At 43.7% G+C, this 23,316-nt stretch overlaps 1 protein-coding gene across 4 annotated transcripts in view; it reads right to left on the bottom strand.

The window, feature by feature from the left end:
- The window catches only part of SMAP1 (small ArfGAP 1), an 88,869-nt gene extending 68,814 nt beyond the window's left edge, over positions 1–20,055 (bottom strand). For 3 of the 4 annotated variants that reach the window (XM_049818191.1, XM_049818192.1, XM_049818193.1), the window contains exon 1: positions 19,795–20,030. In XM_049818191.1, coding sequence (XP_049674148.1) covers positions 19,795–19,912 — 118 coding nt within the window. In that variant the 5' untranslated portion in view covers positions 19,913–20,030. The other variant, XM_049818194.1, reaches the window with a different exon arrangement.
- Positions 20,056–23,316: the final 3,261 nt, after the last annotated feature.

Here is a 23,316-nt window from a genome sequence, read left to right as displayed (position 1 = left end):
AAAAGGTACTATTACCTGCATTACAAAAACCATGGAAGCCTCATATACTAACTGTATATGAATCCAAGCAGTCAATACAGTGTGAAACATTGCTTTAGCTTTCTATTTGATTAGTTTGTATAAAAATCCTTTAACTGCTTTAAACTTCTCAGTCAACATTCCATCCCACACTCAGCTTCTACCTGCAGTAAGAAATTAGTGAGAAAGGCTATACACTACCAGAATGGGCAGGAGCAGCAGTATCTGTCACACAAACAAGTTAAAAAAACCCAACCCCCCCCCCCCCCCCCCAAAAAAAAAACCCCAAAAACCAAAACAAAACAAAAAAAACAGGCAGTGGAGAGCAGCACACAAAGTAAAAAGAGGGAAAAGGAAACAAAAGTACTGGGATATGACTGAATTGGGAGATGTCCACAAAGGAGCAAGTATAAGATTATTGCAGATATGACTACAAAGTAGGAAAATTATGGTGGTTGCCTCCCTTACCGCAGTAATTCAGATTTTCCTTCCCTCCATCACTCCACTACCATCTGTTCAGCTTCCTGTAACTGCGGGTTAATAGTAAAACACTTCCTTTTGCTGCAGCACAGGTGGTACCCGTTCTTACTAAACATCTCAACTTAGAGAGCAAACAGAGGTCAGAATTGGGGTAAAAAGAGCAAGCACACAGCCTTTCAATTTCATATTTGCCATCAAAGGGAAGGGTGACTCTTTTACACCTCAGCAAACTACTCTGAACCCCTTACACTATGTGCATAAAACCAGTTAGCCAAGAAACTAATAAGTTTGAAACAAAGTTTTAAATGAAGAAAGCTTGTCAAGCCTAAGTTTAAATAAGGTTTGTATTACAGAGGCACATAAAAACAGTTAGTTTTCACTTTACATTCTTGCAGTTACCAATTAGCAATTCTACAAGGAAGGAAGCCAGGTATTACATATAACACAGCACTAACTGCTTTGCATTTCAATATAGTCTGTAGTAAACTTATCTTGGGCCAACATCTTCAAAGACTTCTGACCGACTACAATTCTTCCTTTCACTCAACTGCACCCTGCCTGTCCTCCGACCATAAAGCACAGTGAAGTAATTTTAATTCTCTTCTGTTTCTCCAAATTCTGCTGCTGGTTGACAGACTTTATTTGTCAAATAACTGGCTCCATCTTGTGGAACAGAGAATTAACTGCAAGAAAATCTACACGACTCTTCTGATTCATCCTGAGGGGTTGCTAGCCAGTTCCTAAAAACTATCACTTTTTTGCCAAAGACTTACCAAAAAGCCCTAGTGGTTGCATCAGTACAAGCATGCCCATGCAGTGCTCACTCTCTCTGCATTACTCCCCCATGCAATTCATACTGCACAAGTGTTCTGCTACTCAAGATTTCAACCAGGTTATCAATGAATATTTTGCAGAAACTTCTGCAATTCCTACAAGCTGAGATACAGATAAAGATCATGAAGAGAAGACAAGCACTCTTGTACATCAGATACACAGAAAAGATGGAAAATGAGCAAGCAGCAGTTCTATTTTGTGTAATTCAACACAAGAAGAGCTAAGTAACACAGTCCCTCCTCCAGTAGCTACCCAGGGAAGAACAAAAGAACAAGGCAGAACTATAGTGACTCCTCTGAGTTTCTCTCCTTGAAACATAATGCACTAGAGACAGGGATTAAGTCAAGGCGATACTAAAATGCTCAAAAGCAATATAATTACTATCATCCATTTTCAGTCTAATCCTGCTGCTTCAAAGACCATCTCTTACTAACTTTGTTGAAGGCAGCTTAGTTCTCCCCCTAAAAGGTAGAATCACATCTACCATCTTCAACCATTTTTCACAGACTCTCAGTGGGGTGGGGAAGAGGAAAAAAAAATAATCCAAGAAAACACACACACCCCCCCAGCACAAAAAGCTTAACTGCAATGTTAGTCATGTCCACTGAATTAGAGTTTGTGAATTAAAGAACAAATCTTCTTAGAAAGAATAAAAGATCTTGCAGATCTTGCAATAGAGATCTTGAAGCAAAGGAAAACTGCACGAACCACAGCACAACAATCTTTATTCTCAAATAAAATGTTCTTCCAGGTCCTTGAACCTTTAGTCTTTTGAGACTACTGATATGGGACTATTTACCCATCACTTGATCCACTGAATTAGTTTCTGATTAAGCAAAACAAACAGCCTGAAGCACATTCTTGTGTCACATCTACTCCCCATTAAGCTTGATTTCTCTTCCTCTACAGTAGAACAGGCTTCCTTGCTTTACATCCACACCCAAAGACTAGGAAAACCACGCAATTGCAGTCTTTACATGCTTTTCAGATGTCAAAGTCTAAGTATGTTTATATAAACCAGTATTTTGCTGCAAAGGCAACAAAAGGCCGTAGCTTAAACGTATCTCTAGTCTTTAGAAGTCTCTTACAGCTGGCTTAGTAAGCCTGTGTTTTTATAGTCAAGGCCAGAATTTGAGAACTTAAAATTTGCCATATTAAAAAAAAGTGGGGGAGGAGTTCAACCAATAGGGGCTATTTTAGTAGCTATAAATAAAATCAAACTCAACAGCATGAAGTTGCACTGAAGGCAGACAATTCAAGCAACTAAACACACTGTTCCAGAGCCCAGCTTGACAACAGCTGAGATGTGTGGTTCAAGGTATATTGCAAGAACAGTGGGAAGACAAGCCTTAGAAGCGTCACTTGGCTATTTTTAGCCAGTGTCTGATAAGTGGTACAGAGTTTCAGGGACAGAATTCTGCCAAGTTTGTCTTTTCTATCTGGATAACCATTTTTCATTAAAAAGACATCAACAAATCCATTAAGCTCAGTCCTACTCATAACTCCAAAGAGGCTGTGTAGAAATATTCAGAATAAAACTCTTCCCCTGCACAACCTGTCCCACCTCTAGAAGTCAGAGAGAAGTATGTATCAACCAGTTTCAATTATTCCTTCAGCTTACTGAAGCATTTGCTTCAATAGCATCATTTCCTGTTAGCAGCACTTGGTACTTTCTAAAAAAAGACAAGGTTATGTAGTGTATTACAGTATTAGTAGGAAGCTTCTGGAGCTGGTCTTGACTGCAATTTTGCCATTGTCAGCAAGGAACTGCTAAAAGGCTTACTGTTTTAAGTGTACAATTTATATTCCTTTTATATGCAGAAATAAAAGGAAAATTGGGGAACAGTAAGCTCTTACAAAATGTTTTCTTAAGTTGATAGCTAAGCATCAAGTAAAAGCATCACTGATAAGAGAAAAAAAATATGTGTAGATCTATGCTACTCTGTCAGGATGTAGCAAGAGCCCCCCTGCATAACCAGGCACAGGATAAAGGTTATTAGAAGCATCTGCTGCAAAAAAAAAAAAAGTCTTCAGCCAGCAATTGAATTTCTTCCTTTAATGATGAGGAAAACCTCAGAAATAAAATTTGTTTGCAAGATGGGTTTATAATATAGCCTGTTTGCCATAAACAAGAATGAAAGGTTACCCTTCTCCATCAGAGACAAGTTACCTAGTAACTGCATTAGTCAGCTTCCTTTTACCATTTTTACTCAAATACAACCAAAGAGACTCTCAAGTAAACACTCCCCAAACTACACAACCTCTGCGCAGCCCTCAGTGACTTGAGAGATGCCCTTCCTTGTACATTCTGTATTACAAAGCAGGTACATGCACCTCCATGACCTCTCCCACGTGAACCTATGTTTGAAAAAGATACAGAGAGAGAAACCAGAGATCCAAGTCTGTAGACAAGAAGCAGAGTGCCAAATTTCAGGCTCTGGACTGTAGAAATACACCGAAACCATCTGTAAAGACAGGCCACTTAGTTTCTTGTACCAACCTTCTCTGCTACGCTGTTTTGTGCTGGGGTGGAGTTTATTTTCTTCAGAGGAGCCCTGTGTTTTGGATCTGTGACCAAAACAGCATTGGTAACACACCAATGTTTTAGCTTATTGCTGAGCTATTGCTCCGCCAGCAAGTAGGCTGGGGGTGGGTAAGAGTCTGGGAGGGGACACAGCTGGGACAGCTGACCCCACTGACCAAAGGGATGTCCCATACCATACGACATCGTGTTCAGCAATAAAAGACGGAGGAAGAAGGAGGAAGGGGGAACGTTCAGAGTGACAGTGTTTCTCTTACCAAGTCACCGTTAGGCATGATGGAGCCCTGCTGTCCTGGAGATGGCCAAACACCTGCCTGCCCATGGAAAGAGGTGAATGAATTCCCTGTTTTGCTTTGCTTGTCTGCATGGCTTTTGCTTTACCTATTAAGCTGTCTTTATCTTGATCCACGAGTTTTTTTCCACTTTTACCCTTCTGATTCTCTCCCCCATCTCACTAGCGGGGGGGGGGCGGAGCAAGCGGCTGTGTGGTGCTTAACTGCTTGCCGGGATTAAGCCACAACATCCATGTTCACTGCAGACTTACTCACCTACTCTCCTCCCCTACATGCCGTTTTCCCTCACTTCCTTCGTGGGTTCAAGAGACCAGACCAAGTAGATTTTTATGCTGCACTATTCACCCTTCTTGCCTACAGAAAGCCTATCTGCTCACCCCCAAACACTAATATACTGCAGTTCTCAGGCATGGGAACAGCCTACCATGCAAATGCAACCCCATTCTTGGACGATCCCCGAGTTTTACTGTAACATTATTAATCTTCAGAGCTGCACTTTCTGCGGACCTCAGGGTATTAACTTAACAAAAGACCATGGGAAAGAACAGGCTGGAGAGGACAGACAGAATCAAGCCTTTCCCCCACTTCAAACTCCAGTGGCATGGACATAAATCCTTTCCACAAGTGCCCAGGACTTGCATGGCAGCCTAGCTGCACCCCAGTACTGTACTCTCCCAAAGTCTCAGCAAACAGCTCAGACCTTGGAGTGCTTCAATACCCATCCTCGTAGGTGGGTTTGGGCCAATCCACAAAACACAAGGTATGTGCTCAGTGAGATGTTTAACATCTGCTATTTAAAAGATACAGCTACTGTATTTCCTCAGCCAGTGAGTAAAAACTGTAAAATAATTTAGGTGTGAATGGACTTCCTGAGGTTAGTTAGGCTAACTTGATGCTCCAAATTAGGTCTAATTAGACCAATCTGCTCAGGGCTTTGTTCAGTTACCTTAAAGGAATTCAAGACATGTTCCACCACCTCTATGAGGAAAGCTTGGTCCAGTATTTGACCACGGTTTAAAAAAATAAGACTTCTTTATATCCAATCACAATGCATCATGCCACACGAGGCTGAAATGTGCTTTGCATTTTTCTAAAGGCATCTTCTTGCTTACTAAAACTATGGCAGTCTGCTCTGAGATGATACCAAATTAAATATAATTCAAATTAACACAGTTAAGCATTTCAGCATGACAGACAATCACCAACACTCAGACATCATATGCCATTCTATCAGCTACATCCAAGTGGGAAAAGAAGAAACAAATTTACTTTTAAGTAGTGTTCTTCAGAGCTGTTTTAACTAGATTTGCGTTACACAAAGAAAACACTTGCTCTCCCTTTTTTTGAAAGTTATTTTTTCCAAAGTGACTGCAGAAGTTGTGGCTGTAAAATATTTTCCTCAAAATACCATTTCCTTCAGAAGCAGGAAGAGAAACTGAATACAATACCAAAGTACTCAGCTGCATTTAGTCTGGCATACAGAATTGTGACCAAGTGTTCAGAGTGGAATTAAGGTTGCTTGAGAAGTACCAGTACTCAAAAAGGACTCCCAAAACTTTGCAGGATCCTCTAGCATGTGACCTTGGATCTGTCGTATTTTATTTAAGACCTTATTTAAGACCAAACACTTGACAGAATCATTTCGCTGTATAAACATATGTTTGGAGTAACCTTTTTAAACAGGAACATGAACATCCAAACATCCATGAACATCCAAACTCCACAGAAATGGCAGCGAACAAGACACATGTGAAGGGGCATTTAGCATCGCTTCTTTCACAGGCTGCTTGCTATGGGCTACAAAACACCCAGAAAAGTAGAGCCAGGGCTTCAGAACCTTTACTAAAGGGAATGATAGTTACTTTTTACTGGGAACACGCAAGACACCCTCAGCAGTTGTGCTGGGTTAACCTTGGCTGGCTGCCACATGCCCACCAAGAGGGAGAAAAGATGAAAAAAATCATGGGTCAAGATAAAGGCAATTTGATAAAGAAAAGCAAAGGCCACGTGCAGAAGCAAAAGAAAGCAAAGATTTATTCTCTACTTCATATCAGCAGGCAATGTCCCAACGTCCGCCTCCTGGGAAGCAGGGCCTCAGTACACACAGCGATTGCTCTGGGAGACAAACACCTTAACAACGAATGGCATTCCCAACCCCCGTTCTCTTAGCTTTTATTGCTGAGCACAACATCATATGGTCTGGAACATCCCTTTGGTCGGTTTGGGTCAGCTGTCCTGGCTGTGTCCCCTCCACCCTCTTGCCCTTCACCCCCAGCCCAGAGGCCTTTGGGGGGAGGTTGGAGAGACAGCCTTGATGCTGTGTGAGCACTGCGCAGCAACAGCCAAAACACTGGGGTGTTATCAACACCCTGCTAGTTACAAATACAAAGCACAGCACTGTGAGGGGCTGCTATGGGGAAGTTAACTTTAACTCCTTCCCAGGCAGACCCAATACAGCAGTTCAGTACATTTAAAGTTGAAAATAACTCACCGAGGCATCACTTGGCAATGAGAACACAGACCAGAAAGCCTACACTTAATGTGTTATTGGCATGTCTCTTCAGTTTAACCACTGCTTAGGAGGGGAGCTCAAATGCACAAGCACATTTCTAATGAAGACGTAAAGGTGGACATTAAGTATGGCATTTACCATGTTTGAAGAAAAGGATGTTTTTGTCATCATCTACAGATAACTGGCAACTGAATAAATATCCCGTAAGTACATACCCTAACGGGAAAATCAGTTCCTATACTTAAAAGCATCGTTACTTGTTGATACACTGGTTGTTTCTAGAAATTGTTGCGAATGACAAATTTAAACACAAACGACTTGAACACACATTACAAGGAGCTTATTTAAAATAATCGCTCACTCACAATTGCCACTTTCTGCCATGTTTTGAATCCACCTGCAAGTTCAGCTGCATTCAAGAATAATAGGTTACGCACAATGAATCACTTCCATCTTCTTTTGCAGAAATTCTTATAGGACTACTACTGCCTTTAATCCTACTAATGAAGTCCTGTACTATGAAGCTTTATCCATTTTCATTCAAGCACTTCAGTAAAATTGCATTACAGATTCTTGTTCCCTCCTCCTTAAAGAGGAGGTAGTATACGAGAAGAATTTAGCAATCACTAGCCAAACGTGGAATATCACATTCCTTTTCTCATCCATACAAGAGGGACAGTTCCCCACTCCTTGTCAATATATCCATTTTATTACACAAAATCAGAGCCAGGCACAGCTTTGAGAAACAGAACTGCTCTTTTACCAAATCACAGCTGCAAAGTTAGTTGCTTGGCAACATTGCCTCCAAGTATCACACATGGCTGTCCCCAGCTCCACGCTGACAGGGACTGAGCTACATACAGTCTCTACCTCTTTTTCCTCCATGGTCAGCCAGAATTAAATACCTTTCCTCAAGAGAGAGGGCAACTGACAGTCTAGGTTTACTGAGATCGGCAGTACATTGACCTGTGCAGTTTTCAATTCCCCCTTAAAACTTCTCACCATCTCTGTAAGCTACAGAATTAGTGCTCTCTATATCCACACCTACCACAGCCTTGCAAGCATCAGGAGATTCTCTGAACCTCCAAGTTCTTCCTCCTCTTCAGGCTGCGATCCCAGAACACAAAAAGCGTCTAGCTCCTTTGGTGAGAGGAACACAGATCTACTCATAAGTATTTCAGATAAGCTGGAAACAAAGCAGAAATTCAGGTTCTCCAGAGCAGGTCAAGTACCATAACGCCAAGCGGGAACTCCATAACAGTATATACTCAGACATATACATTTATCACCTACTAGAAAGCAACAAGTGATCAAGACGAGAGTGGAGGATAAATAAGGGTTAGCATTATACCATGTAATCAGAGTCTACTGCAAACAAGATGAATATGAAACAGGTATCCATTCAAATCTATTTGCCAAGTTTTCACAAAGAAAATGAAAGTTGTATGTGAATATTTTTTTGTGAAGCATTTCAAGAGAAAAAATGTAAAAAGAGTAATATTGCTCATGTCCTCTTCAGATATTAATCAGATAAGAGGTCAGAATGAGAGGAGAACAGAAATCTGTAGTAGTTTGTTTTGCCCCAGCCTTCCAGGAGACATCATTTTTAGTCATAATACAGAGCTTCAACCAGCAGTTTTAAGATACAAGGAGATTTCTGACACAAGGGACTCCAGTTCCAAGCAACTTTCTACCAGCTCTAGGAGGCAGTTTAAGTTATGAAGGTATTCTAGATTTAAACAGCATTTCAGTCGAGAGATGTCAGTAACCTTTCTATGTAGCCACTCAATTCCCACTTGCTTCAAATGGCCAGATTTGGTTCTTTTTACCTCAACAAGACTTCTATATCAGCTAGTTCAAGAAAAGTCAAGACTCTACTACACCCTGTATTTACTGCTGTTTAATCACTTTTCTTTCTCATAAAGGACCTCAACTTCAAACAAAGAATCTATTTTTGATCTATGTGTGCAGATGCTTGCACTGGAAAAATAAAAACTTGAGTGATATCTGCAGTGGGCCTCCATACTGGCTCATAAGTGAAATGGATCCAAAGTAGCTGAAATTAGAAGGGGCCCCTGGAGATCATCTAGCCCAAACCCCTACTCAGAGCAAACTACAGCAGGCTGCTTAGGGCTGTTCCCAGTCATGTTTTGCATATGTCCAGAGATGGAGACTCCACAGCCTCTCTGGCTAACCTGCTCCAATATTCAACCTCTCCTAGAGTAAAAAAAATTATTCTCATGTTTCAGCAGAATTTCCTGTGTTTCAATTTGTGTTCATTGCCTCTTAGTCCCATCATTAGATACCACAGACAAGTCTGCCTCAGCCATTTTTGCTCCCTGTCACCAAGTATTTATACACATTGATAAGCTCTCCCCATCAGCCTTCTCTCTCCAGGCTAAACAATCCCAATTCTCTCACCCTCTCCTTGTATGTCAGATGCACCAACCTCTTCATTCTAGTGCCCCTTTGCTGGACTGCTCCAGTCTGTCCATGTTTCCCTTGTTCTGTGGAGCCCAGAACTGGACACATTACTACAGATGCAGTCTCACCAGTACTGAGGATAGGAGAAGGATTACCTCCCTCCAGCCCCTAACGATGCTCTTCCTGAAATTCAGTCCAAGACGTTGGCCGCCTTTGTGGCAAGGCTGCATTACTAGCTCATGATCAATTTGTGATCCACAAGACCCTCGGCACCTCTTCTGCACCCCCAGCACCCCCTGCCCAGGGGTAGGGCTTTGCATTTTCCTTTGTTACCCTTCACGCAGTTTCTGTTGGCCCATTTCTCCAGCCCATCAATTTTTCTGCTGAATAGCAGAACATTCATCTAGTATATCAACCACTCCTTCCAGTATTACCTCACCTCAAGCTTGCTGGGGGTGCAGTCTGTCCTGCCACATAAGTCATTAATGAAGAAGTTAACAAATGTTGGCCTCGGTATCAACCCCTGCGGTAGAGACTGGCCTCCAGCTCAACTTTAAGCTGCTGATCACAACTAAGCCCAGCATTCCAGCCATTTTCAATCCACTTCACTGTCTGTTTATCCAGACTGCACTTCATCAAGTTATCAGTGAGCATGTTACATGACAGTTTCAAAAGCCTCACTAGAGTTAAGGTAAAAAATACCCATTGTTCTCAGCCAGGGGACTGGCTTGGTGCGTCGGTCATTGTAAAAGGCTATCAGGGCAGTCAGGCATGATACCCCCCTTTATAAATCCACACTAACTATTCCCAGTCATCTTCTCCTTCATATGTTTTCAGGATTATTTGCTCTGTCACCTTCCCAGGGACTGAGGAAAGCTGACTGGCCTGTAGTTCCCTAAATGTTCCTTCTTGCCCTTTTCAGAAATGGGAATGACATTTGCTTTCTTCCAGTCTCAAGGCCCTCCCCTAGTCACCATGACTCTACAGTTATTCTGAGTGGCCTCAAAATGACATTGCCCAGATCTGTCTGCACTCGTGGGTGCATCTCAGAGCCCAGACTTGTGTACATCCAGTTTCTGTAAGCACTCCCAAACCTGATCCTCCTCTACTACTCAGAGTAAGCCCTCCTTGCTCCAGACTGTCCCACTGGTCTCAGGGACCTGGAATTCCTGAACACAAGTCTTACTAGTGAAGACCAAGGTGAAGAAGGCATGGCACTCCTCAGCCTTTTCCACATCCCTTATCACCAGGTCCCCTACTCCATTTAGCAGCAGGTCCACATTTTCTCCAGTCTTCTTTTTGCTGCCAATTAAAGCAGCAAAAGGTGTTCTTGTTGCCATTCACATATCCCCTGTCAGATTCAACTCCATGTGGATGTTGTCTTTCCTACCTAAACGCATGCCTGGACAGTGTCTCCATGTTCCTTGCAGGTCACCTGTCTCTGCTTCCACTACATATGCTTCCATTTTATGCGAGTTTTGTCAGGAGCTCCTTGTTTGTTTAAGCAGGCCCCCTGCTGCCTTTGTGCAATTCCCTGCTCATCAGGATGTGCCACCCAAGAGCTTAAAAGAGCGACCCTTGCGGAAAAAATAATCAATCAGTTCTTCTGGACCTCTCTATTCTCTAGAACCATCTCCCAAATGATTCTTCCAAGGAGATCCTTGAACAGACCAAAGTCTTCTCTCCTAAAGATTATGGTTGTAATTCTACTCTACTTTGTTCCCTCCTCTTCAGATCCTGAGGTCTTCCATCTGACAGTCTCTGCAGCCAAGACTACTCCTAACCTTTACATGCTCAGCCTATCTTTCCTTGTTCATAAGGAACAGGTCCATCAGGTCCACCTGAGCATCTTCCTTTGTCCTCAACCACTTGTGTTGATAAGTGATCATCAATGCACACCAGAAGCCTCCTAGATTTCTTGTTCCCTTCTGTTCTGCCCCTCCAGCAAATATCAGGCTGGCTCAAGTCCCCCATGGGCACCACAGTCTGTGAATATTAAGCTTGAGTTGTCTGAGGAAGGCCTCGTTAGTACTTCTTCCTGATCAGGTGGTCTGAAGCAGATACCCACACCATCACCAATGATGGTCTGCCCTCTAATCCCAACCCATAAACTCTCAACTGGCTCATCAGCCATCTCTGGGCAAAGCTGCATGCAGCCCCACTGCTCTCACAGAAAATGGCAACTTCCCCTCATCACCATCCCCACCTGCCCTTCCTAAAGCGCCTGTACCTATCTATTGCAGTCCTCCAGTTGTGCAAGCTATCCCAGTCTGTGATGCCAACAAAATCATAGCTCAGTCTTAACTCATTTTCACTCTTCCATAATACCTGAACAGTGAAGACTGGTTCAACAGTGTTACTCTTCTAGAACCTCAATGTGAGAATATCACTGAACAACTTTACCTATTCACGAGGCAAAGTCATTAAATCTTGGGGAATTTAGTTGTGGCCACAAGAGAACAAAACAAGCATCCAAGTTCCTAGCATAAAGCTGAATCATGCTCAAATGAACCTTAGTGAGCCACTCTAGGACAACATGACACCTGAGCTAAACCAATTGCTGACTACTCCCTGAGTAATGGCTGATAATTGACTCTTAAATCCTTTAGGGAACATGGATTAAAGAGGGAGTCACTCCTCCAGGAAAAAGGTACTTCCCTAAAAGTCTACTTATCACATACATGTATCTAATTGCTTCCTCTGTATTGTTGACAAAGACTTCTTAAGGCTGCAGCACAGTTGCTCTCTTCACAGCATTCAGACCAAAGAGGGGCAGATTCACAAGACAGCATGTTTCAGTTCCACAAAAGGAGATTTAGGAACAAAGCAAAGATCAACAGCTGGTACCAATGGCATCCTGCAGCGGCATCTTTTTCATGTCACTAAGGAGTAGCAGATCCACAGCTTAGGTACCATTAGGAGACATACACCAGTAGCCCCTGACCAAAAGAACTAGGGTGTCTCACACTTCAAAAGGCAAGAACATGGTCTCATCAATACTAATAATCACTTTTCAGGAACTGTCCCACCTTTATGGTTCACACAAAAGAAACAGCTTATATCACAAGGCCTATACTTCTGAACGTAGGGCAACAAGCTAAAGGATGTAAGGATTTCTGCATCTGTATAATCCACCTCAGAGAGCCTAAAAAATTACAACATAATAAAAAAAACCCACCACAAACAAAAACCAAAACACCCAAGTCCCACAAAATTACAACATAATAAAAAAACCCAAACAAATAAAAAAACACACACCCAAGTCCCACTAATATTTTGAATAGTGGTCACAGAAAAATTTAAGTTGAAAGGGACCTCCAGAGGTCATCTAGCCCAGCCTCCTGTCAAGGCAATGCTAACTTCAAAGCTACATCATGCCACCTTGGGTCTCATCCAATCAAGTTCAGTTAAGTCCTGAAGAATGGAGATTGCACCTACAAATACCATTTTAAGGGCTTTGGTAAAAAGCCTGGAGGCTGTGCACAAAATTTCAACAGCAGAAACCTGTATTTGCAAACAACCTTGTTCTATTACAAGCTAAGTAGATTTCCTGTGACTTATTTCAGAATATTTTTCTGCACTACAAGAGGCAGGAAACAAATCCCTTCCTTAAGGCAGAAAAAACACCACTAGAGTCACCCAGTACTGCAACACCCTGCCCACTTACAAGTTTTAAGCTAAAGATGCCACATCCTCCCAGCAAGAGAGGTGAAGATCTCTTTTCTTGGGCAAGAAAATTAATTGTAGCTCTTAGGGCCACAACAGCAACTAATTCCTAACAAAGTTTCAGTGTCATGCAACCAGCCTCGGCCACAGGTAAAAGGGTATAGTACAAAAACAAAGCATTGGGGTAGTTTTATTTATTAGCAGGGAAGCAGGAAAAAAGTCCTGGTGACACAGTGCCGAGAGAGACTGAAGGGAGTTTCTGGTCCCTTATGGTCTTTGAAGGTGCTATCCTTCACAAAGAGGCCAGAAAAATAACAGTGTAAGTACAAAACAATCACTAGGATTTCTAGTGATACAGCTTCTTACTATTATTACAGGTCAAGATATATCATTCCAGTTGCTAAGCTTAAGCAAGACCCACCCTGAATCAAAGCAGTTTGCCTTCATTATTCCTTGTGGAAGGATATCGCAAAGCCTCAGCAGACAGCTAGAAGCCTCCAGTTGTTGTACCTGTCCATTCATATTCTCGTCTGTTATGTTCATATGATCTTTACGAATCTGATCTCACAGCAGCAATACCAAACTTGCAGCAGAATCACACACAGAACTACTAGCAATTTCTTGATCCAAATAACCTGAAGTCACATCTGATATTTGCAACTATATTCACTGGTACAAGATATCTATAGAGCAGTTATCAGCTACTAGTTGGTTACTACTCTGCGTTTGAACTTGAGTACAGGGCTAGAAGTTGCACTTGAGCTGATGCGTAGAACCGACCTCCAACATAATCCAACTGTGTTCCATTTTCCCTGGCGTGCTACTTCAGCAGTTTCTCCACCTTAGGAGGAAGACAGGGAAGGTCTTCACCTGGGGAGGTACAGCCGCCGGTGCCTCGTCCTAGAGCAAGCTAATACTGTTGATGAACTGACCTGAAGCACTCTTACACTGACAGTCAGAGGCAAAAGCTGAAGCCTTGCACAGGCTGAAGGCAGTGGGCTATAAGAGTCATCTGTTTGCTTTAGGTTAATTCCTGAGGAAGAAGTACACTATTTATTAAAGTATACAGGCAAGATCAACACAGTGAGAAGACCAGCCATCAAAACAAGTAACACCAAAAGCAGCTTCACAAAAAGTGATGTTCATAGACATTTAAGGTAGTCTCCCAGCCGCAGAAAAAATCATATGCAAGACTCAATTGTCTACAAAAAAACCTGAGTCTGAACAGCTATAAAGATCCATGAAATATTTCAAGTTTGTTTCAATAGCTAGTTTGCCCATTTCAATTTAAACTAGATTTTTTCTCCCCCACTGCTAAGAGACTTTGTGTTTGAGATTGGCAAGTTGCTAGGGAAGTTAAAGTTAGGTTATTTGGAGCCAAAACTGTAATAATTGGTTCTGGCTACACAAATTTCAATACTGCAATCTTTCCTGTTCAGCCTCTCCCTACACTCCTAGGACCCTGTACCTGCTACTCTTTAGACAGAAAAGACCAAGACTTCAGTCTTATACAGCTATCCAAGAAGTATATAGTACAACTATAAATATTGGAAAGTATTTTCATTAATATTATAATCAAAGTAAGCCGATTTTAATCTGGTTGAACAACAGTGATTAACACATTAAGTGAGTTTTTGTACTAGGATTCTGGTAAGAGATAATTTAACTAGGCTTCAAGCACTACCAGGCATGAAGCAAACATTAAAAAACAAAAAAAAACAACAAACAAAAAAAACAGAGCACCTCCTCTGATACAGAAATTTATTCACCATTTCTGAATGCCCAAGACATCTGCAATTGTCTATACAAAGGTCTGCAAGCTTCCAATTATGTTATTTTAACTTTGTTACAGTTTAAAAAAAATCTAAAGCAGTTGACAACTCAGGTAATTGCCTTCTTGACAGAAAGATGAATTTACAGGCAGACCTGAGTAGTCAATCTGTACTGAAGCCAACATCCAAATGCAAGCATAACAGAAAAGGTACATTAGACAACAGTCACACTGGTTTCGAACACACCTCTTTTGTTCAAACATCATTAGAAACAGCAATATGAGTCTCACAGCCCACATTTGCAGAGACAGTCACACTAGACCAAGATTGATTGCCTTCAGTTTACTTTACAAGCCTACTTGCTTAAATGGCTGGTCCTTTGATACTGCTGAATATCTTGTCCCCTTCTAAGAAAAAAACCATGTCCTTTTGTGCTTCATCAAATTCTTCAACTTCCAAGTACTCGATTCAGTATTGTTTACTATCAGCGCCTAAATAATACCAGCCTTGCTGCCAAGCAGTAACAGAGGCCTAGGAGACTTCTGGCATGTTATAAGTAGATACTAAGTACATAGAAATAGCAAGTTATAGCCCCTATAGTCAAAGGGTTGCTGACTGAAATTAACAGTTTTTGATTTTGGCTGCATTTGACAAATCTCTAAGAGGCTTTACTGCTTAAGAGATTCAAATATCAGCTTTAGAACAACACTAAAAATGCCTTTAGTCTCCCTCTACAGTGAAAGGGGGGGGGAAAGAGTCACATGCTTTACAATACCTTTCAGCATAGTCTACAGACAAGACAGATGGACAAATCTATAGCTATTCCTTTCTCCCAGATCCTTCCAATTCTTGCTAGCTTTACCTAGTTACACACACAGAAGGAGCACAAAGGAATTTCAGTTGCTTACCTCTTTCAAAAATTCAGGATGACTTAAGTTACTGCCAACATGCCTTACTATTTCCTACAAATATTAGAAATAGTAGTATAACTACAACTCAGTAGTATAACACTGGGAAGATATCTACTGCCTTAAGTAGATGGCTCTTCAGATAGGGATGTAAAGAACAGTCAGTACACAGACAAGCCCTGCCTTGTCATCAAATGTCATTCCAACTTCATCACTCTTCCAAAAACCTCAGCGATTGCAAAGACAGTTCCAGAACCTTTGATTTTTAGGCATCTTCCCCACAGAGGTGCCATCTAGTCTTTCTGGTACCTGCAAGACTTACACTTCAAAGATGACATCTGGCAACTACCATGCGGCCCTACAGCAGGTAGTTTCCAACATTTTAGCAATGACAGTCAGATTCATAGCAGCTATTTCAACAGTTAAAAAGGCAAATACAGAATAAAAAGCACTACCAGAAACTGTGGCCAAAGTCAGCAATCTTCATTATTGCTTAATGCTTACTCTGGCAGATGTGTCCTCAGCTGTGGTCTCCACCTTCCAAAAGACTTGCAGAACAAAGCTGTCTAATGTATCTGCATACCTCATACCTGAAAGAGTAGGCCAGAAACCAAAGGATGGATTTGTTCTTGATACAAGACCACTAATAACAACAGCAAGATTACTTTGAGGAAGACCAAGAGGTAGCTTTTCTAATTCTTATACAAAGCAAGCATGCAATAATAGTTTCAAGCACGCACCTTTCCTATTTCTCACAAGCAATGCAGACAGTGGTCACAAGCTGAGAGAGCAAGGAGGACCAATTCAGTAATTTAAGACTGAATCAGCAGTAGGACAGGACTAAGTTCTGATGAGCTTCTTTTTGACGCGAGAAGTAAAAGCCAACCGAGAAGCTTTAATGATGTGAAGGAAGAGTTCAACAGTGGCTTTATAGTAGGTACAATCAAAGCAGTAAGTGATAAATATGCACGTAGGACCACATTAAGTTTTTTAGGGTCAAAAGGATGTTTATAAGATTTTAAATGATATCTAGCTACCTAAGAATTCCCAGAGCCTCAAAGAATAGCAGTTAAAACAGATAAACAAGTACAATCTGCAAGATTTCAACATCCCTTGGATGTGACTATCTGAACAGAAGCCTAGGGTAAATATAATACCTGAGGTTTAAGATGGACTACAACATCTATGGCAAGAGGAAGGAATTAGCAATGATAGCCTCTTAGCTTTGGTTAAGAACCCATGCTGAATTGCCAGCTATCTGAATGACCATACTGAAAACAACAGCTTTAAATATTTCCAGAATAAGACCCGAGATACAACTACAACTCAGTTAACACAAGCAGAGTTAACCATGAAGATAATGTTACCCAACAATTAGGTGAACAGGATTAAAGCAAAAAACAGAACTCAGGGGTTCCTACTGCACAACAGAAAGGAGGATGACAGACAAAGAAGCAAAGCTCACACAAAAGACGAAAGTAACAGAAACTGAAGTGGACAGCATTTCAAAAAAAAAAGAATAAATTACATGAACAAAAGGAAAAACATATGGTCTAAACATATGTTCTGAAGTAGGACTGACACCAGAGAATTCCTAAATATTTTGCCTTGAACAGTTTCATGTTCCTGTCTGCAGAACCCAGGAAGAGGAGACTCTCTAGTGGAACTGGCAATAGGGAACTCCAGACTAATGACAAACATGACCAGAGATGAAATGGATGCTGATAGTGATGCAAGAGGTGAAGGAGACTGTCACAGTCTGGGGAAAACCATGCAGACAGCTCACAGACTCTGGTTAGCTAACAGAGCCATGTTAAAAATTGCTGCCTCAGACATCACTGCATACCAGGACTAGCAAAACTACAACTTTGCCAGACACCAGCAAGTCATGAGCACTCAACCACCATGGATTAAGTGTGAAACACATTAGGAAAAAACAGCTGGCTGCAACTGAAAGAAGTATCCTTCACTTTTCCTTTTCTTTTGGTCAACAGGAAGTTTCAGCAAAGACTGATAAAAGGAGGAAGAGTTCAACAGTGGCATTAGATGCTCATGGCAAGCTTGATTTTCAACTAAACAACTGATTGTGTTTTTTCTTCTGAGCCACGTCTTCTGGAAGTATATATAAATCTAGACTTCAGGGTATAGCAGAGGCATCTCAAGATTGTTCACGCAACTCTCCTTCCTAGAAGGAAACTTCTTAAACTTAAGGAAAGGAATCTACACAGAGTGTCCATATATGACCATCTCTAAGCCAAGTGCCTCTAGACCAGCTGAAACTAAAATAAGTTCATCATTCCACACTCTCCCCTCCAACTATAGGAAAACCATACACTTTACTACAGGAGTACAGGCAAAGGCAGATGGCATTACAAAGCTAATACAACCCAAGACTTAAGAACTGCCAGAACAGGATGAGGCAAGTGCAAATTAAACTTGAAGGGAAAAAGAGAATAAAAATAAAACCAAAACCCACACAATTCCCTCAACATCGTAAGCTCACATCGCATCACACAGTATTTTCATGTCAGCCTTCCTGAGGGACAGGGTGAAAGCAAGCCATGCCTCTGGCATACAGAGAGACAGCAAGGGAAATGTGGGGTTGAGCAAAAGAAAAAACAGAATTCCTCAGAAGTGCAGTCAGATTTCAGTAAGGTGGCTAAGTAAAATAATTTACTAGAAAGATGGAATCCGAATTACAGGTACTAGCAAAAGACAGCCTGGTCAAGAGATTGGTAGGTCCTCCAGAACCTGAAGAGAAAAAAACCCACCAAACTCAAGATACATCAAAGCTTGAACTTATGAAAGAAAGCTCTTGTGACAGAAGAGAGATATGAAAGCATCAAAGAAAAGAACAGTGGATAAAGATACTCAATGATACAAATATAAGAAGTCGGAAGCTCAGAGCGTCAGCATTGCTGAACTGAAGTGCCAAAAGATACCAAGGACTACAGAGACTTACAAACGATACTTTGCCCAGGTGATGATTAGAAAGAAGGAACGCAGAAGACAGGACAAAAATTAGTTGGAGAATTCCAGACTCTGCTATTGAGCAACCCAGCTCCAAGGCCCACACTATGAACAACACACGTATGGAATGCCATCAGCAAGCAACTCAGAGCAGTGTTCAGCATGGAAATCTCAAGTGCCAAAAATGCACAAAACATACAAGCATGATTTTTCCAGAAAACCACCGGTTACGAGCCTTTTACACAGTGACCACAAGTCTGGGGGCAAGAACAGCTGTGCTAGAAAATGATTAAGAAGAGTTACTTGCCAAATATAAAGATTTATTATCTTTGGTGTAATCCCTACTATATACTTCTTACGGCTACATACTAGGAAAATGAAGTCTTATTTCTGGTGTATCAGATAACAGCATTGTGCAAGGCTCTGCACAATTTACGTCCGTGGCGAAAAAAGTAGCGTGCACAGATTGGAAAGGGACATTACATAGTACCATTTCTGGTTGCTCAAACTAGCTCACCATAGCTAACCTCCCGTTGAGGCGCAGAAGGACTGAACAAGGCAACTGTGGAGCTAATCATACAGTGCGAACACCCGGTTGTTGTTCAGGAAGTATTATACTTAAAACAATAACTTACTGTGCAATCATCTTGTTGAGGGTAACATCTTAATGAATCGACTCCAGATGAAAGAGGGATGTGCTACGTTTTTTCCATTTCAAAGCCACAGAACCCAAGGCAAATACAAACGCAAATACAGGTGTACTTTGGTGCAGCACAGAACTACCAGACCAACCCGAGGTTAAGATTTGACAGCGATACGATCTTTAAAATCCCATTCACCACCAAAGCTGGATCCCCGACACGATTAACGTCCAGATTCAAAGAGCCTGGCGCTGGCGGGACTGAGCCGACACCGAAGGGCATTGCTTCGGACGCCCAACACCAAACTCTTGGGGCACCTGCCCCTCGCCTCGGCCGGGCGAGATCGCCGGCCTGACCCACACCTGCCGGGGCGGGAGGAAGGCTCGGCCCGTCAAACTTCAGGAAAAAACGGGCTAGGCCAGCCGCCGCACGGACCCTCAAACCGCGAGGGGCTCCCGACCGGAGGCCGGACAAGCGGGAACGGGTCGGCGGCCGACCCCGAGGTCTCCCTGCCTCTCCCCCCCCGCCCCTCCGCTCTCCCCCCGGCCGCCGCCCCTGAGGGAGAAGGGCCGGTCGCCGCCGCCGCCGCCCCTGCGGACGTGGAGCCGGGCGGCGGCCCTTGGCCGGGCCTCGCCGCCGAACCCCCGCTCCCGGAGCCGGGACCCCGAGCTGAGGTAGAAGGGGGGGGCGGCCCTCCCGCCTCCCGCCTCCGGCCTCCCCCGGCCCCGCCGTACCCTTGGCCTCGCAGTCCGCGCAGTACTTGTTGTCCTCCTCCCGCAGCAGCTTGGCCAGGATGGCCTGGTGCTGCTCGTTCTGCTTCTGCGCCTTCTCCCGGCAGGAGCGGGTGGCCATGGCGGCGGGGCTGGAGCGGGGCCGGGGCGGTCTCGGCACCGCTGGGGACGCGTCGCTCCTGCCCTGGCGCAGCCACGGGAACCGGCGGCCGCCAGCGCCGACTTCCTCAACCGGAACTACTTACGGCCGCAGACGCATCCGCCTCCCCCCGCTGGCTGACTGACGGGCTCGCTCGTGCCCCCTCTCGCCGAAGATTGGGGGGGGGGGGGTAAAAAAATAGTCCTCCGGGTCCTAACGCCGCCGCTGACACACCGCCCTTCCTCGCGGGGCTTTCCCGAGAGGAATAGCGGAGGCGAGGAGGCGCCGCTCCGCCCTGGCTCGGCTTTGGGAAGCGGCACGGAGGGGATTAACCGTGGAACGAAGGGTCTCCTCTGCGAGAGAAATTGATATCCGTCCGCCGGCGGGTGACCCCGCCCTCCAGGTAGCACCTGTGCGGGGTGGGGCGGGGCGGCCCCGCCCCCAGGGAGGCCTGAGGGACGGCGCCTCGCGCCTCACTCCCGGCTGGCGGCCGCGGCTGGGCTGTGAGGCGGCCGGGACCCCCGGGACGATCCCCTCCCCCGGTTCCGACCCGGTTGGGGCGCCGGGGCCTTTCTCGTAGTCCCGGGGTTCGCCCTGAGAGCCCTCGGGCCCTGCCGGCCTCAAACCCGCCCGTCTTCGCCTCGCCCCCCCCCCCCCCGCTGGGGAACGCCAGGCGGGAAGACCTGCCTGGGTCGGGCTCCTCGGTGTGGTCAGCCTAGGCTCCGTCTGTGGGAAGGTGGATCTGTGCCTCCGGCTGCTTCAAGCAGTTGTTTTACCCCTTGGACTACGAGGGAGCGGTTAGTCCGTCCCTCTCCCCACAGGTGGGAACCCGCAGGTGGTAAATACCCCAAAACGCACGGCCAAGGGATCGGCCGGTGTCGGTGGTATGAGGTAGTCCTGTGTCCTTGGGGCAGGCGTCTCCTTCCCCACACCAGTGCTGGGGAGGGGGGGGGGAAAAGCTGTTACAGCCTCTTGATTGAACGGGCACTGGCGTAGCGTTAATTTGTCCTCTGAAATTTCTGCGAGAGTACATGTTTCCATCTGTAAAAAAAACATTATGGGTAGCAGAGACCTTGCAATAAGGAGGCCAGGGCTTTTTTCACCCCCGCTGAGGTGGTGTGAGTCTCCGAGGAAGGCGGAGTGGGATCCTGGGGCTGCTCTGTCAGTTGGACCCAAAGTACCTGCCGAAGTCGTAGCCCAGGCTGATTTTCTGCGGCCGAGGCTGCGCACCGCTATGCTTTCCCCCTCTTAAGTACCGTGCCTCTAGTCTCCCCTTTCTCCATTCTGTATTGGGTCCTTTTGCCTCTGCCGAGTCTTCTTTTCAGTCTGTTCACCGGTAACATCTTTTTTGTCAGCTCAATTCTAGCTTGCTTTGGTTTTTTTCCCTCTAATCCAACCCTTCTGGAAAGAGCTGAAGCCTATATATAGCCTATAAAATACTTAAGTGAGGCAGATGGAAATTCAGGTCTTTTCGCTCTCAGCCATTAAATTACTGAATCATTCTCTATATCTTTCTTTTTCTCAGATCCAATGGTGAACTAATTATCCCCTAAGTTTGGAAGAGTTATAACGGAAAGAACTGAGAATACTGCACATCAAGTTAATTAGTAGTTAATCTAGCATCTAACATGGGAGAATGTGTTTAGATCTCCCTCAAATAAAGCAGGGAGTTAACGTCTGCCCATAGGCTGAGAGTGTCCTGGCCAGTGAGTTATTGGGTATGAGGCTGCAAAATGAGGATGTGGTATTGATGCGTAATTCCAAGAGATGGCTTAGCATCCTGCTTGGAGGTGGGCATTAAGGGTTAAAGCTAAAAATACAGAGTGGCATAACAAAGTTGAGCTGCAGCTGCCTGACCGCCATGCCTAATTCCAAAGACTTACTGCACCAGAAGGAGTGTAAAACAAATGTTAATGTAGACTGATATTAGCCATACTTGGCTAGGGACTCAATTATTGGGGCACAGAAGTCCTGGCTGCTTAAACATGACATTAAACAGGACTGACTTCTTCTAGCTGAATACTTTACCTACGAGCATACAATTGTTTTCCTTTTCTAGCCCAAAGTGGTTTTAATTATTGGATCTTTTGTAGAGAAAACTAGCTTCAGCTAGAAGAGCAGCAAATACCTCTACTCCTTGCCATTATCCCAGGGCTCTAAGGAACACAATGCTTTTCACAAAGGCAAGAGCTGTGGGTAGGAATTCCCTGAGAGAGAAAAGTAGGTGAACTTGCCCCTCAAACACTAGGTAAGCAGCAGCACTGCCATTTTAGAAAAAAAAAAGTAGTTGCTTTTGCATGTTGTGACAGACTTGATGTGTAAATTACATGTAGTCTGACACTCTCTACCATATTGCCAGAAGGTATCAAATAGCTTTGAGCAATTAGTTTAATGTGCATCAGTTTCTCTGATTCTAAAATTAATACAGTGATACTCGCCATGAAAAGTGGCTATTGATCCAATTCCTGTGCTTGAAAAAACCTACACAAGTGCAGAGTAAGTGTATTGTTTGGTGTGTGCTTTGGCCCTTAGTGCCTTAAAACTAGATGTCCTGATTGCATATTTCCTGGGTCTAACTCGCGCTTTGTGCGCATGCTTGGGTGGGTTGATATGGGATATCCTGTTCTAACTGTCAAGCATGATGTGCTGCTTCTGTTCAGCTCTGCAAATTATCCTTTCCTTCGAAGTACTTATCCGTGCTTCTGTAAAGTAGTAGAAATATGAAATCACCTGCTTCACTATAGGGCTGAGATGAATAGCTGATTAATATTTTAATAGATAGTGCTTTGAAAACAGCATGCTGTAAATGCACTATTAGGTATTTCCGTGAGAACTCAAATGAATCTAGGGAAGATGAAAATGTATCCTTTCTGTGCCTTTGCTGCTTTTTCTAGATCCTAAAGAGAAATAGTGTTGTAGTTGAGAAGTTATTGCCTGAAGCATTTTTCAGAGGGAGAAAAAAAGAGAAGATGTCTTTCAGGATACAGTATGATTTATAGAATGGGTTAAGGTCTGCCCACACCATGCTGTGAAATACAGTGCAGAGAGGCCAGAGATGTCACCACCTAAGGCTCCTTCAGAAGGAGAAGATACACAGTTGTCGTGCTGAGCCTGTCAGCTTGGTGCCCTTTGCTTCACCTTTCATTAAGCCCTGCAGAGACAGCCTATACAATCCAGCTTTGGAATTGTTTAAGTACATACTCTTGTGTTTCAAGACCTGTATCTTCAGAATCGAGTGAGATTCATGTGGCTAACTGAATTTTCCGTAAAGTAACTTAAATACGGGAGTTCTGCAGTTTCCAATACTAGAGATTGTGTTGTGTTTGGTAAAAGCACAGATTTACCCAGTGTGAAAAAACTTCTTCCTAGCTGTCACTACTTGTCAT

This window comes from Accipiter gentilis, chromosome 15 (genome assembly GCF_929443795.1).
Source record: "Accipiter gentilis chromosome 15, bAccGen1.1, whole genome shotgun sequence".
In the NCBI taxonomy this organism is placed as follows: Eukaryota; Metazoa; Chordata; class Aves; order Accipitriformes; family Accipitridae; genus Astur; species Astur gentilis.
The sequence above is the reverse complement of the archived record's forward strand: the minus strand, read 5'-3'. Positions and strand labels throughout refer to the sequence as shown.